A 16112-nucleotide genomic window follows, 5' to 3' on the forward strand; every position below is an offset into this window, starting at 1 on the left:
TTGTACTCATTAAAAAATACACATAAGCATAAATAATCTGAAGTTATTAGTGACTGTAGAAGTGACTTTTGACTATGTATGTTTAGAATCATTTATTTTTCTAGGGTAAGAACCATCTACTTTGGACTGTTTTAGTCATTGATTTTAAGCAATTTTTTATTTTTTTTTTAGAAAATATGACCAGTGAAGCTGCAACATACAGATTCTGGGTGTCATGTCCCCCCCACCACACACACGTTGTGGAAGGAGAGAAAAGAGAAAGGATGCTTACCTTTTTAGATTAATATACCCAGAGCTTCTTTCCAGCTGTGTACAATGGATGCTCTCTGTCCTGCAGCAGCCTTCAGCGTAACTTAAGAACTGGCGTTCCATAGCTAGAGTATCCCTTGAGTTTTATACTTTCATATACAATGGTGTTGGCCTCCCCCACTACATAAGGGGCATACTATCAAAAAAAGCCTACAACATTTTCCATATAAATAACAAATAGCGTGTACATACTTATAGCCATATAATGCATTGGCTTCTATATAGGAACTTTCAACCTGACTGTTCAGGGCTCTCTCTCTCTCTCTCAAGGACAAAGTGTACTATTTAAAAAGGCAGAACAAACAGCTAACTGGGCTAAATACAAAGAATACAGATTCCCTATTGTACATGGATAAAGTATCAATATATAGGAGAACAGTGCAGCTGCAGTTAGAAGGCTATGCGTAAGCTAGAGCTAAATACAGTGCCACATATATGGCAGCATTCTGCACTACATGAACACACCTTCTTAGGTAATGTCAATTAAGGGATCTGTTGACTATACTCCATCATCACCTACCCTTTTTGAGAGACGCAGTGAACATAAATTCATTACTTCAGTTTAGCAGTAAGACAACCTAAATAGCTTCTTGCATTTGGAGACTTGAGCTTCTACTTGATTCTCTTACATCCAGAGAAAATTCTCTGATAAACAGTTTGTGCTTTTAATACACTTCATAGGCATAAATCTGTGTTACAAAATGTGATTATCATTACCATCTTGTCACTGATTTAAGAAATCAATAGCAAGCCAAGAGTAAAATCTATCAAACTTCCTGGCTCCCAGCTGTCTCAACAGTTTGCTGCAATGTCTCTTCCACTATTAATGTTTTTTTGGGGTATAGATTTCACCATCAGTTACTGCACATAGTAAAAGATGACATGAGGCTCCAGCCAAGTAACTTTTCATGGAGCTTTCTTCCCAAATAATCCCTACTGCTTATGTCCAATTTGGAACAGTAGAGCACCAATAACAAGAGCAGCTACAAGACTGTGCTACTGGCTTGCAAGTCTTTCACCACTTTTGGTCTATGAAAGCTTTTCAACAAATCCCTTGAGTACCAGAATTAATGTTAATAACCATTTTCATTATGAACAGGAAGGGTATTTCATCAGAACAGACTGACTTTAAGGATTCATTTCTACCACCAATTCTCACACTGACACATGCACACATACACATGCTCTCACACTGAATTTACCTTTCCTTTCTATCCCTAGTAAAATTACTGTGCTTTAGAGACAGCCCATCTATACAAAGAGAAGGAATTAAATATTGCAATTTTCCTGTTAAAAAAAATACTTCGTAAGAGCAATAATTGTCCGTAAATACCGCCCTCCTTAAGGATAGCATTATTCTCCCTTCAAGTTTCTTGATGCCTCCATTCCTTAAAGTGTTATTATTCATCAGAAGTTCAGCAAGTTCTCTGCTGAACTAAGCAAATTAGAAACTCAGGGCTTTTTGTTTCTTTAAAAAGCCCATGGTCAAACTCAAAAATGTTTGAAATGATGAGAATGTAAAGCAGATGCTGACAAATGTCTCCCAGAACAACTCAGAATATATTCCAGTACTTGTACAGTAGGAAGTGTACCACTGGACAGGAAATCTTTATAAGGATGCCAGTTAGTCCTTCTGCCAAGCCTTACAGATTTAAAATTAGCTTCTTCAAAGAAGTTCTCAACAGAAGTTTCCCAAATAGGGCTAGAGATTAAGCAAGGAGTATTTGGAATTCTTTTCTTAACCGTACTTTATTCCATCTCTACATTTTGCCTCTCCAGTGTCTGAGTTTGAAGAAAATTCATGACCCATTTCATAGTTAAATCTTTTCTCTCTTCCAAAACCTCCAAGGATCCTTTAGCAGTCTATAAACATATGTAAATGGTAGTTTAATGAAGTAGTACCTACTGGATGGTACTCACTCTATGCTTCCTTTGCTCCTGCTTCCACCTCATCTATGTTGGACAAGAGGTGACACAGGTCAAACAGAAGGGGAAGAATGAGGGAATTCCTCTGCACAGTGCCTGGTTCTCAAGCTGCCAGATTCCTCAGGATTTTTAGGCTGCTGTGGGTCAGCATGCAAGGAAGAACTGAACATTCAGTTATTGAAAATCCTTTTTCCTCTCTGGAGCAGAACTTGGCTGCCATACATATCTGGGGCTTAGAAGTTTCAGTGGTGAGGAACTAATTCTGGAAAAGGAAACTCGAAGAAAAATTTGGTGTGAATAAAAGTGAAGAGGAGCAGCAGACAGGCTATAAAACACTTCCTGTAATACTGTGTACACGCAGGGGGCAGGGGGAGGTGTGCATATGCACACATATATGCATACAGCCTTACAATTCTGACATTGCCTTGGGAAAATCTGTATTTCCATGAAATAATTCCATAATTTTTCAAATAAGAACCACAGCATTTAATGATTAAAATAACACAACAGAATGAACAAATGTTTTATTGGCATGTTCATTGTTGTAAACAGCATCTGGCATGAAAAAGTTTACCAAAATCTTTTGATTGTTATAAATTAGGTGGTTTTCCAAAAACTACGCAGAATTGTTCTCTATTGATCTTTATGGACCAAAGCAAAAAATTGCTGTTCCTAGGCTTTGCAATGAAATCATGTTGACTGCATCAGTCTTTGCACCACAACCTGAACTACCAAGTTTGTATGTTGAGGTGTTAGAGGTTGCCCCAGTATTTGACTACATACAGCTACAGAATCAACTCTGGGAAAAATGACTTTCAGTGGGTGGAGAAGATGCAAACTTGTAATAGTCTCAAAAACAAAATGTACAAAAAGTAGCTGAACAAAACAAAAACTTCATTAACAAGGGGAAATACAACCCTAAAGTACCCAGCATTGTCAAACATAAAATGAATACAAATTTAAATAGGCAACTATACTTCCAAATGTACACAATGAATGTTGATATGTGAAAAGAAATACCATGGTAAATAGCTGAACTGCAGTTCTGTTAAATGGATAGGGCAAATTTTATTTACACGTTGAACGCAATATAATAGAGCTGCTCATTGGCTTCCATAACCTATTAAAAACCAGTTTACCTTACAACAGCACTTCTGCAAAATGAACCACCACCTGCTGGCAGCTTTCTGCAGACACCTCTCAGACTACCTGTTTTATGGAAGAATATTCTAAAATCTTACACTTGCAGCACTTCCATTTCATCTTCGACCCTTTTCTGCTGCTTTTCTAGAACCAATGTGTTAACATTTACTTCAGACTCTCTGATGAGGTAATGCGTGTATCAGTGAAACAAACAGAAAAAAGGATTCTTTCATGGCCTTTGCACAGCTTTTATTATTAAGCTATGAGTATCCTGTTTGAGGCTAGTTTCACTAGCTACTATGTGCACACTGTCCTCAAAAATTTCCACTCATTTCCCTCCCCGCCCACTTTTGAGTTCTAATCTTTTATTTGCACATCCCTTTTAGCTTTACAGTACATTTGACTATAGTGCACAACATGATTCCAAGTCAAGCAGTGACCCAATGGGACACTGCGCTTCTGATTGGTAACACAGCCCAATCAGTGCTGGTGTCAGCGCTTTACACCTAATGAATGTCCTGCCGTAATGGCACTACACAGTAGTAGTGAACCTTTTTATTTTAAACAAAAAAATTCCCCAGGGAAAATGCTATAGCAAGTATCAGTCTTGAGTCAAATCTTTATTTGGTGCTCCATCCAGATAGATTTTTAGTGCTTTTTCTTTACGAGGAGAGTAGGTTACCCGGTGTCCAGTTTTCTGGAGTCTGCTGCTTTCTTTTTTCATCAGTTCATTTCTCTGCTCATCTGTTAATTCCATTAACTCTTCAGTTCTATCCCTGAAATGTAAATATATGTGAAAATTCAGATTAATACAATAACCATAATTAGATTTCTGTAATTTTTTCACTCGGAGCAACTTAGTAAAAAATACAACTAAGCATAATACTCCTTACAGATTATTTTCTTCTCCAGAAACTAACAATCTGCCTAAACCTGCTTTTCTAACGGAGACATTCAGCATTCTAACTGACAGCAGACCCAGGGGAAAGCAGCAAGAAACAATCCTATACTCCTCCATCTACCTGGTAACTCCTGTTCTTTATAGACAACTACAACTCTGCTCTTTATTCAGTCACAGTGACAACAACTGGAAGCAGCGCATCAGCCAGCCCCTACTAGAAACTACCAGCTGCTCACCCAAATTATTTTCTTCAAGGCCAGCATGTTACCAACCAGCTGTTTCCCCCAGACTCACATATAATTATGAAAAATACTGTAGGAGCAATGTGTTCATGAGATTGCCCCACCCACCAAGTTTAGCAGAAATGACAATATTCAAGCTCCTAGTCCTCAAAATACTGCCTTTGGGCTACTGCTGCCAGCTGATGAACATTTTTCACGTTAACAAAGTTTTTATCGTAACATCGTTTTTTCCAAAGGAGCCATACTAATTTCTCGAAGAAATAAACTCAGAAAATAGAACCCTTGCTCTCTAAAACCTATGGCAAGACTCTCACAGACTCCACAAGGGATATGGTTCTATTTTCAGACATTAAATCCACATATACACTCAAGCATAGCAACTAGTTTTGCATTCAGCATTGTTTTCAATGGTTTGGCAGGGAGGATTGAGTAAAAAAGGGTGCAGTGTTTGTTTTCTTAAACAATAAACATAATTAATATTCAGGTTTTTAGGAATCTGAGGAGCACGAACATTTCAGCTCAATGTTTTAAACTCTCCTTTAAGACAACGTAAGAGTATTTTTTATGCTTCTGTTGATTACATCACCCCTCAAATCTTAGACACAGATTTTTGCATGGTTTATTATACTCTAATAAAATACATACCTATAAAATATTACTGCACCATCATCACAAATGTACAGAGGCCAGACATTCAATGTAGATACTTTAGGATTCCAGTCCAAGTCTTGGTGAATCTCTAGTATAGAAATGTCACATGGAAACGTTCCTCTACCCTGAGAAGAAGCAATCACTTAGTGAATAAAATAACTCATAATCACACATCCATGCCATTAAAAAGTAAAAATAGACAAAATCTTACTTACCTTTGCAAATTCTATGTTTTCTAAGGGTATTCCACTTATTTCACTCAGCTGTAAAGTGAAGAAAAATGGTGGATTTAATACTATTCCACAACAACATTACGCAGTGTCTACATAAAGTCAATAGACCTGCCAAATCTAGAAGTCAATTAAAATATTCGAAAGTCCTACAACGATCCCAAGTATTAGTACAAAATTACAGTGACAAGGTACAAATTTTTTACATTCCTAAGTTACTAGCGTGTCACAAATGATGCTGGCTGTGACGGTGTTTCATCACGTTTAACAGTGAAGGGGTGGCAGATAAAAGTTAATAGAAACAATTAATTAATAACATCCGAGTTCCAAGATACAAAGAGACCACCTGCCTCACATTAAACCTTCAGGTCCATCAGTTAGCCCTCAGCAGTTTCCCTGTATGAAATGAAAGCTATTATCCAGTCAACCTGTGAGCAGGCAAAGCCATAAAATATGCACAACTAAACCCCAACTCCATACACACCTGCACTTCCTACCGTAACAACCCCACAATTCCCCAGCAAGCACCACTGGCTGCTCTTCCCCCTTGCAACCGCCCCTGCCGTGCACCTCCCCGGCACACAGAGTGCATCATCCGTCCCCTGTCCCCTGCTGCTGCTGTCCAGTCCCAGCACCCATCACAGCATCACCCGGCTGTCCCTGGCACAGCCTTGGTGGAGCTCTTCCTCCACTGAGCAGTCTCACAGACAGGTTCATCACTGCCTCGCCCTTAACTCAAGTGCAGGCTGCAGTGTCGTCTCCACGGCAATGCAGACACTAACTTTGATTTGTGTTTATCTCTGGCTGCTTATTTTCCCCAAACTTGAAGAGATTTCCTCTCTAAAATTCTCGCCTCTTTCAAATCTGCCGTTAAAACAGATACGTTCAAATTAAACTCATGGTGAGAATAACAGCCAGTTATCCCATTTCCTTAGGAAACTAGGATAAATAAACAATACTGACAAAAGCCAGACAAATTCTGAAATGTATTAGCCCTACACTCTGCTAATAAAATTTGTCTTAAAGAGGTGAGCTGGCTGAACACATCTATTACTACAGATGTGTCAAATTCAAATTTCTCTCATTACTGGTGGGAGTAAAAAGACTAAGGCCTCTCAGAGAGAGTGCTGCTGAAATTGCTCCCTGCACATCAATTCTTAAGACAAAAAGCCAAGAGCAGTCAACTCTTTCTTCAGATACAAGCAAAGAGGCAATCTTGAAGACTGCATGCAAGAATCTGTAGTCATAACTATTTCTACCTGAAGAATACAAGAAGCCAGTCCATAGCTTAATCTGTGTAGACGCAAATCCAAGGCTGTTGCATTCTATGGTAGCTGAACAACGTTCCTCTTTCCAGCCTATGAACTAACCCCTAACGTACAAATGCCAACTGTTTTAGTAAGGTAATACTTTGGCAGACTTCACTGATACTAGGATTTTTGCTGGCCTCAACATCCAAAGTGGCCTTCTTACATCTGGGTATTGCCACATATAACTAACTATTTCTCTAAGAGTGGAACCCCCTGTGATATACTGGATTAATAAAACAGTCTCAATATGAGACATCTACTCTAGATTTCTGCTAGGATGGCACAAGTGTGCTTATCTGTTCGAGGGTTCTGGCCTTAAAGATAAAAACATACCAAAGCCATATTTCTTTCCAACCAAAATATAGTTCAATTACTTGGTACAGTTACACTGTCCCCGAGCAACAGCTCTCAAATTCAAGTATGAAGAGGCTGAAAGGTTTGGTGTTTTGGAATGCCAAAATACTAGCTTAAAAAACTAAAGTGACAATAGTTTAGCTTTTCTTTCACATGTGTTTTTCAAGGATAAGGGACACAGATAATATTGTGCTGCTTAAACTTCAAGATATAGCCATCTTCTTGTTGTTGGGGTTTTTGTTTTGTTTTTTGTTTTTTTTTTTCAGGCATTGACCTGAATACTTTGATACCAGACCATTATATGAAACTTAGAAGTAAAGCTGATAATTCATATGGCTTTGGTAACAGGATGGGACAGGTTCTCAGTTCCCAGGAAAAAAAAATAATCACCATGCAACAAGATTTTTGAAGGTATGACATCTGTGCTTCCCAAGTAAGGACATAAATAAGGCTCTATGATACCACAAGAAACTTGCATCATGTTACACATTTTACCTTCTCTCTTAATTCTTCAACACTGCTGCTTTCTAGTACTACTTCCTGGAAAGAATCTAGTTTCATCTCTGATGGCCTCCATCGTCTTGATAAAACAGCAAGTTGTGACATGGATTTCATCTTTTCTACTCCTAGGAGAGAAAGAGAAATTTCTTATATTAACATCACAAAACATCCTACTTAAAATTAGGGGTTTTCCATAGCAGAAGCATACTCAAATACAGAAGGCTGCACTACATATACATACACAAACTAACCCAGTAAGTGTGCTGTAAGTAGTCCACAAAAAAAAAAAAAAAAAGGGGGGGGGGGGGGGGGGGACAGGGCAGGGGGGGACTAGGACTTAGTTGAACTTTTCTTTGTTATCAACTCATTTGAAGGAATTTTTTATAGGCAGCATCTCTTAAAAGCCATGCCATTTATTCTTCTTTTGGGTGCATTTTTCCATCATACCGAGCTTGGTTATACACACACTATCTATCCACCTAATCAGAGGCTGGCCTCCAGATCTTGCATTTGCATGAGGCCTTCCTCAGCAGTCTGGTATTTATTAATGCAACTTCACTTTCTTTACCAAAATAAGCTTTCCACATTTGACTTCTAGATTTCACACACTAAATACACACTTTTATTAAAGCCTGCTTTATACCTACCACAAAGAGTTCTAGTATGTACTGCCTCCAGCTTTTTTGTATCTGTTTCAGGTAACAGAGCTTTCTCTTGTTGACAGGGTAATACTGTTAATGTTACAATCAGATAAACAGAAGTGATATCAAAGGGCTGATTTTATTTTTATTTTAAATCAGTCTATAATTTTGTAATTTAGCACGCAGAACTTGTGGCTTAAACATTTATGTCTACCGTTACATGCTTGTTTTGCATGAAACCACCACTGTTAAAGTTTGTCCCTAAATACCTTCTACAGTCTTGTCTATGACTACATTTGTGCCACCTTTCAACACTAACCTATTTTTCAAAATGAAGATACAGCCACCTAATGCTTCTTGGTATTTATTTCAAGTCTGAAGCAATTACATAAATTCTCTTCAGAACCAGAGAATAACTAATTTAAATGTCTGCAACAGTGTGATGTAAAGCTGCTATGCTAAGAAACTTAACTGTAAGTTATTCTAAGTTGCATTATTTACTTTCCTAACGTCTTCAGCGCTTAGCTGAAGAACAAGATGAAAGCAACAGTGATGGTGGAAGGCCTTACAAACCCTGACTTAAAGTAGTTGCCTTTACATTCATTCAACCACCTCTGTGGTAGCAGCAGGTACATACAACTTAATTTTCACTGAATACAGTGGGATCTAGCTGCATCTTCTACAGTTGGATTAAAGCAGCACCTTTTGGTCAGAGCTAGACAGTTATACAAAATATTACAGAATACATGGAAGCCCTGTAGTCTATAATATGGCGTGTGTGTGAACCAGGTGAGCTGCAGTGGTCTAAAAAGTAGTACATCCAAGACCTACTCGCTACAGAAAGAGTACGGCAATTAATCTAAAACTAATCCAAAAATATTTAAAACTGTAAAGTTTTAACCGAAGTGTGAGCTGATAAATGTGTCTATAGGAATCTGTGGGCCTCCTGAACCTCCCAGGTTTATTTCAAATTTTGGTACTTGCACTGGCACAATTCTGTTAAAAATTGAAAATACCAGGATCAAACACAGCTGCCAAAATACTGGAGTAACAGCTAAATGAGAATCCTTAAGCCACGTATGCTTGTAAATAAAGTTCCCAAATGAATGCAATTCACATTCTTCATTTATCCATTGAAAGCAATATCTATTAATCTAAAGGAAAAACAGCACGGCCTACTTTTTCCCCTTAAGTTATGCTTTTGCATTCAGAATCAAAATTTTAAGTGTATATGCGAAGGATAGCTTAAGAAATGCCATATTTTTAATGGTATTTAACAATCTGCTCTCTAATATTTGATTCCAAAGTTTTTTTGATGAACAGGGTCTGTTCAAAAATTTAGCACTTCATGACAAAAGGTGTTTTTTCACTCCTGTCTGAAAACTACTAAATGATTGAACAGCTGTGCCAACTTTAAAAACTAATTATGTATGTATTAGGTGTATATACACACACATATTTCAGCTAACTACAAACATCACCAATACTAGTCCAAAAATTACACACAAATAAAAGCATAACATACAGGCATTCCTATGGTTTTTATGTACAATGAAAGCATACATGTTCAAAAAGCTGCCTACAGTACTATAGTATGTCCAAAAGCTTCCAGTAAACCTACAAAACCATGCTGCTATTAGACCTTTAGCACATCGCAGCCATAAGAAATCTGCACTTGCACAATCCCCCTCTAGCTTCATGAAGAGCTTTATTATTTTTAATTTTTTTTCTAATAAAATGCTATTAAAATGTCAGTAATAGTCTGTAAAAAAAGGAAAAAAGAGAAAGTACATTTTCCAATGTTCTCCAAGGAAAAAAAAAATCTCTAACATTATCTTTACTTTCTCTTGACGCTATATCATTACCATCAAGTATTTCTAAGAAGACCTCCCAATTGCTTGAAATATTGATATCTTCTTCATAGATATGATAATCCAGAAACACAGTGCCTGGGTTCTTCCAGGTTTTCTTTCGTAGGCGAAACCTGTAAATACATTACGAAGAAAACACTGAGTTTTTATCTGCTCATAAACACTTACCACTGCCAGAGATCAAAACTGAATATTTTCTGACAAAACTGAAATACAACTAATTTATGTGAGGTTTGGATAGGTTTATCAGGAATGATTTTAACGTTCTGAAATAGTCCTAACAGCAAGGTATCACTACTGGCTCTTAGTGCTGTATCATTCATAAACACAAGGAAAACAAGCCTGTGTTGTTCTTGTTCAGTTCAAGAAATGTATAGGGATTTAGAGGAAGAAAACAGTTTCCTATTTAGGATGAGAAAACAGAATATTCCCAAACACTTCTGATGCAATTTTGCTGCTCCTCTCTTTTTTTTTTTTTTGAGTGGGAACTGGGAAAGAAGGGGAGAGGTGGAAGATTAGAAAAGGATTGGTGTCTGATTTATGTACTTAGTTCTACTGCATCAATTGGGTCACAATATAAAAGCATGAGCTTTTATTTAGATATGGAGATAAATAAACGTATAAACAACTAAAATGAGATTAAACATGAGTACAAAACTTTAATTGTAGTGGTTTCTCCACACGCAAAAACAGGCATAAATTTTGTGATGTGCCCCATAGTTATAGGGCACTAGACAACATAACCCAAGCACGGCAGCCAAAAATCCTTTGGCCCAGTCATGGTGAGGAAAGGAGAAAAACCTGGTCCAAATCTAGGTTTCTACTCCTTTACTTAACAGGAAAGGGCCAACAGTTGTCTTCCAATGTTTTGCTCCAGCCTGATTTTAGGCATACGTTAAGGCCCCACCAGCTTGTTTGCCACACCTTACAGGTTTTTCTTAATTCCAGTGAATACAGTGTGTCAGCTATTCCACAGTAAAAAACCACATCACTTGTAACCAACAGTAGAGAGTATGCGGAATCAAGGCCCCAAAGAGACTTCAGCCTTGATGAGATAACCCATTATAGGTAAAGGGAAGACGGTACTGGATCGGTGCTGTACACACACGCTGTGATAGTGCACGAGGCAGTTTGCTGCAGTGATCTACACTGGTACTGCATCTAGAGAGAAGGTGGCTTTTTTGTGAACTGATTTACTTAATGCTCTCCTTTCTGAAGAAAAGTATCCTTAAAGAAAATAAAACTTCTCAGAACTAAACCTGTAGACGTGTTGCACACAGGCAATTCTATGTAAATATTATTCGCTATGTCATTCTATGTGACATGAAAGCCAAGAATTGCTAAATTAATGTTTGAATTCACAATCTGATTCAAAGACCACAGTAACTTATTTCTGCTCTGTTCATAAATTCCTTTCTCCACAAGTATTAAAAAAAAAAAAAACCAAAAAACCAAAACCCAAACCAACCCACATTTTAAAGTAATATTTCATCAGGAAACTTCAATGGATTGCAGTCTCTTTACCTGTCAATTGTCAAGTCTAGGCCACATTGTTCTCGAAGCTGAGGAAGCAGCTCCTCTTTTGACTGTCGGACAGTCATTCCTTTAGCAAAAACTGCATCTAGAAGAAACTTGCATGGCTGTGAACATAAATAGAAAATGATTAAAGACAAATTTTTTTAACAGAAAAAAGTAGATTTGCCTCCTATTCATGTTTTGTGACCAGTCCCATCCACCTAGCAAAATGACCATTAGAATGCTTTTCATAAACAAGGTTGGCAATGAATTGATTAAAATTAGGTTTAACTAATTTTGTGTAGCAGCAGCCCTTTGACAGGTCATTCAAACACTCTGAATGCATGCCACTGCAGAAATAGCGTCTTGTGTCTGTATTACTAATTGCTACCATTATATTAACATTCTAAACAATCTGAAAAGAGCTTTTCAATTAAATAAGCCATATGATAATAAAAATGCCCCTTTCTTGGCTTTCATTGGTCAGACAGAGCAGAACTCCGTGACTTGAAGTTACTTTTAAATTTATCTTATTCCCTGCTTTATCAGTTCAGCTTCAGTCTCTTATGCTTATCCATTATTAATATGTATTCTGCAGTTTGGTCCAAAAAATAAAATCAGAAATTAAGGTGCATGCAAAGTCAACTTTTAAAGACTGCAATCCATATACTGAAATCACTTTTATACTTCTCATGTCCCAAAAGATGTTAACAAGCAAGTGAGCTGCGTTATTGCCAGAGCAACATTTTTGTTTCAGGCTTGTCTTATGCAGAGAGGACTATTATCCAGCTAACCATTCTGATAAGCACCGTCTGCAGTGCAATTGCAGACAAATTATATCAGTACAGTATTACTGAAAACTGCAACCATGAGCAAAACCAGTTTCTTATTTAGAAAGAATTCTACATGACTTTTGGACATTTAAGGAAAACAAAGAAGAAATTATTTTCCTTTGTCCTCCATTTACACTGCAGAAATAGACACACTTGAAAGATACTGTAGATGACATTCCAATTGCATACTTGGAACAGCATAAACAGAAATAATCTCAAGTTCCCTTTCTAAATCCAGAAGAACTTGCAGGAAAATGCAGAGAAAAAGGGGACTTTCTTTTTTCCCCCCCAAGATTTCAGAGAAAAATCTTGGTCAAGGCACACATTAATATTTTCATTAATCAAAATCTTGAAATATTCAATACCTTACCTCTGGCTCATTTACCAAAAGTTGATAGACTTTGACTCTGTATTCACCCTTCTTAAGGGCTCTCCCAAGTCTAATAGTTATCTAGAAGGCAAAAGGAGTATCTCTTAGAACTGATATCAAAATCAAAATGACATTTTGTAATGCACTACCAAGACCAATGTAATGATTTCACCTGACAAGTTAACAAGTTGTAAATTATGTTCTTAAGTCTGTCTATATTCTACCAGTATATTTTTTAATAATTCAAAATAAGTTCTGAATAACCTTATTGTCGTCAGAAAATGACGAAAGTGTCTCATTCAGCCGAACACTCTCAAACTCTTGATTGCTGGCGTAGACTCTAAAGACTTTGAAGTGAGAAGATGGAACTCCAACAAAAGGCTCCAAATGTTGCTTGAAGGCCGACAGTGTAATTCTTTTATCAACATGCACCATCAGCCCTAAGCAAAAATAAAGATAAAACCAGCATGAAACACCACACTACAAATAAAAAGCACTCTAGTGTATTATTTCCATATATTCGGTTATCACTTGCAGCAAAACAGTACTGCAAAGTCAGAATTATAGTTAATGGCCACATTTACATTTTATCTGTGGGTGTTACTGTAACCTTTAAAAGCTTTGTTGTATTTGAAGTGTTTATGGGTAGATAATCCTGGAAGACACAGCAGTTCCAAACTGCCCTATTTTGCAATCAGTGAAGTAGTGGAGCAAAGTAGTCTTCTCCATTCAGTAAGACAACAAATAGAATCAGATGCAGGTTTGCAGATAATCCCCCTACAGGTTTCACCTGCCTCAAGGCAGAGACAGAAGTGCTTCTGAGTTGGGGCTAGCCAAGCACATGCTGCCATGTGCTTTTTTCTCTCCTGGCTTTCAGGATTAAAAAGTTGGTTAACTCTGTGTTCTGGAAGGCCACAGGATATCACATGGCAAGATCAAGTATAGATTAAGAGAATTTTTCATGGAATAATTTTGTAATCAAGGAAAAGCCACTGTAGTAATGTGAAATTCTGCAAAATACAGTGAATAGTTTGTCTTTAGAAATTGTGTTTCTTAATATATGCAGTTTGGACTACACTACAAACTGCAGTATGATTATATTGTGCCATGACTCATTAGAATTAAAAAAATTGCTATTCAGAATATTTAAATGAACAAATAAATTATCTGAATTATAAACCCATTCATATTGTCATACTAAAAATACATAAAAGCTTCCCCGCAGAATAATCTTTTATATAGCATATGAAAGCATAAAAATTACTGTAAACAAATAATAATGCCTGCATCTAACTAATTCTAAAAAAAAAAAAAAAAAAAGGGTGGGGGGAAATTAAAGTAGTTCAAAGTTAGTCCCAAAGAAAGATCCTTCCATGCTAAAGGAGTAATTTTATTAAAACTTTAGTAGCTGCAATTAAACTTCTCTGTGGTTTTAAAAATGAAAACGTTTGCTCACAAAACAAAACTAAGAAACAAACAAAAAAATCAGCAAAAAAGTTTTATTTTAGTCTTTATCTATTATTATTACATTAGGATTTCTGATTGACAGGAAAACCTTTGCCTTTCAAAATATTTATCTTATATCCTGCTATACTTTAATTATTCTTCTGTTAATTACAAAACATACGCAGCTACTGATCATTGTTTAAATGATTTATCTTTCTGACAATTAATATACTACCTTAGGCTCTTACACTGAACTTGTTCAGACATTTTCGTGTCAGCCATACACTTCATTGTACCTGTTGTACTTCAGTCCATGAAAAACCAACAGTCTACTGAATTAAATGATCAATATCAAGTATTCTTGAGTTTTCTTTACAGTCAAATGGCTAGGAGTTTTCAGGCTTGTTAATCTAAACGTCAACAGAATTATTGCTCTGAGAACCACAGTAAATAACTGCATTCTGGAACAGGTGAATCATCATCATCAGATGCAACTGTTTTCCTTTCACTGGAAGACAAGTCAGCTTACTCTCCAGAAAACACTTTCAATATAAGGAAATGGATGTATCAGAGGTAGCTTTTTATTTTCTTAAAAACCCAAAAGCAAGACACTGTTTAAATCTGTAATCACTCATTACAAAAATCAAAATTAGCCTAGATTTTTGCTGAACATGACACCACGTCCTATCTTCGTACTTTCATTAGCTTTAATTTGACATATAATTAAGTTTTTCAATACTGTCATTAGACTTTTTAACACACCATATGAATTAAATAGTAATAAAAGTAGTATTATTTTAAGGCACTTAAAAAAAGAATACATACATTTTTGCCCTTCTCCCGAACCTTCATCTGCAGTGTAGGGTTCTGACTTAAAGTACATATATTGTGCTTCTCCTCTGCTCTTGCCACTTTCATCGTATTCACTATCTGTTCCAGAATCTTCTTCTGCTGTGTCCCAGGTTTCTTTCTTCCCCTGATTTGCTTTTGATCGCCTACTACTTGTGATACTATGAGAATCAAGTCCATTAGCCAAGGGAAGTGGGGCATTGTCCACGTTGCATAAAGTATCACTGCTATGACTGGAGCTGAGGATATCACTGTCCACTGAACTTGTACTCCTGTCGTTATTTACATCTGAATCTGACCGTTCCTCGGACTGGAGATTTTCTGGATCGGAAATCTGAATTTGGTTTTCAAGTTCTCTGTTTTCTGTTGATGCTGAAGAGTCTACTTCATTTAAAGGTGATTCAATGTTTTCAAAATCACTGGCTTCTGTGCTTTTGCTGCTGTCTCCATTATCCCCCTCCTGCTGCTGCTGCAGGGACAAGCTTTTAAGCTTTTCGGTGCTTTCTTCCAGGATTGCCTCTACAGATTTCATATTACCTACAGATCCTTTTACTCTTTCACAGGCTTCATCCAAGTTGCCTGAATCTCCACTAGACTTCTGATAAACTGCTCGTCTAAATTGAGATCCAGGTGATTGCTCTGGTAATGAAACATATAGTCTGATTGTATTTGCATGACGATCCAAAAGTTTCCACAAATGAGAATCTGTATACGCCACATGACGATCTAAAGACTCTGAGCTTTCAATAAATACCTGAACATAAAATAACAGTATTTTATCATGTAGTGTTATTTTAAATAAAAATAAAAATAGCAAACAGAAAGGACTGAGCACACATTAGAAATTCCATCACTAAGAAACATCACCTTTTATAAAAAAAAATAAAATACGTGTTTAGAAAAAGAGAGACTAAAAGACGTTTAGAAAAAGATACATTTAGAAAAAGATAGTTTAATAATGATTTCACTTTTCCTTATTTTCATAATCATGTTAAGATCGGAGTGAACTGTAACCAGACT

The 16112-nt window shown here is 36.8% G+C and overlaps 1 protein-coding gene across 1 annotated transcript in view; it reads right to left on the reverse strand.

Moving 5' to 3' along the window:
• Positions 1-2644: 2644 nt before the first annotated feature.
• The window catches only part of USP47 (ubiquitin specific peptidase 47), a 57474-nt gene continuing 44006 nt past the window's right edge, over positions 2645-16112 (reverse strand). Inside the window, exons 21-29 of the mRNA XM_010563786.1 lie at positions 15069-15846; positions 13062-13237; positions 12798-12878; positions 11604-11719; positions 10074-10192; positions 7562-7692; positions 5388-5435; positions 5167-5297; positions 2645-4154 (exon numbers count right to left, since the gene is read on the reverse strand). Coding sequence (XP_010562088.1) covers positions 3980-4154; positions 5167-5297; positions 5388-5435; positions 7562-7692; positions 10074-10192; positions 11604-11719; positions 12798-12878; positions 13062-13237; positions 15069-15846 — 1755 coding nt within the window. The 3' untranslated portion in view covers positions 2645-3979. The remainder of the gene's footprint in view (positions 4155-5166; positions 5298-5387; positions 5436-7561; positions 7693-10073; positions 10193-11603; positions 11720-12797; positions 12879-13061; positions 13238-15068; positions 15847-16112) is intronic.

The sequence above is a fragment of the Haliaeetus leucocephalus genome, unplaced genomic scaffold, assembly GCF_000737465.1.
Source record: "Haliaeetus leucocephalus isolate CR32 unplaced genomic scaffold, Haliaeetus_leucocephalus-4.0 Scaffold173, whole genome shotgun sequence".
In the NCBI taxonomy this organism is placed as follows: Eukaryota; Metazoa; Chordata; class Aves; order Accipitriformes; family Accipitridae; genus Haliaeetus; species Haliaeetus leucocephalus.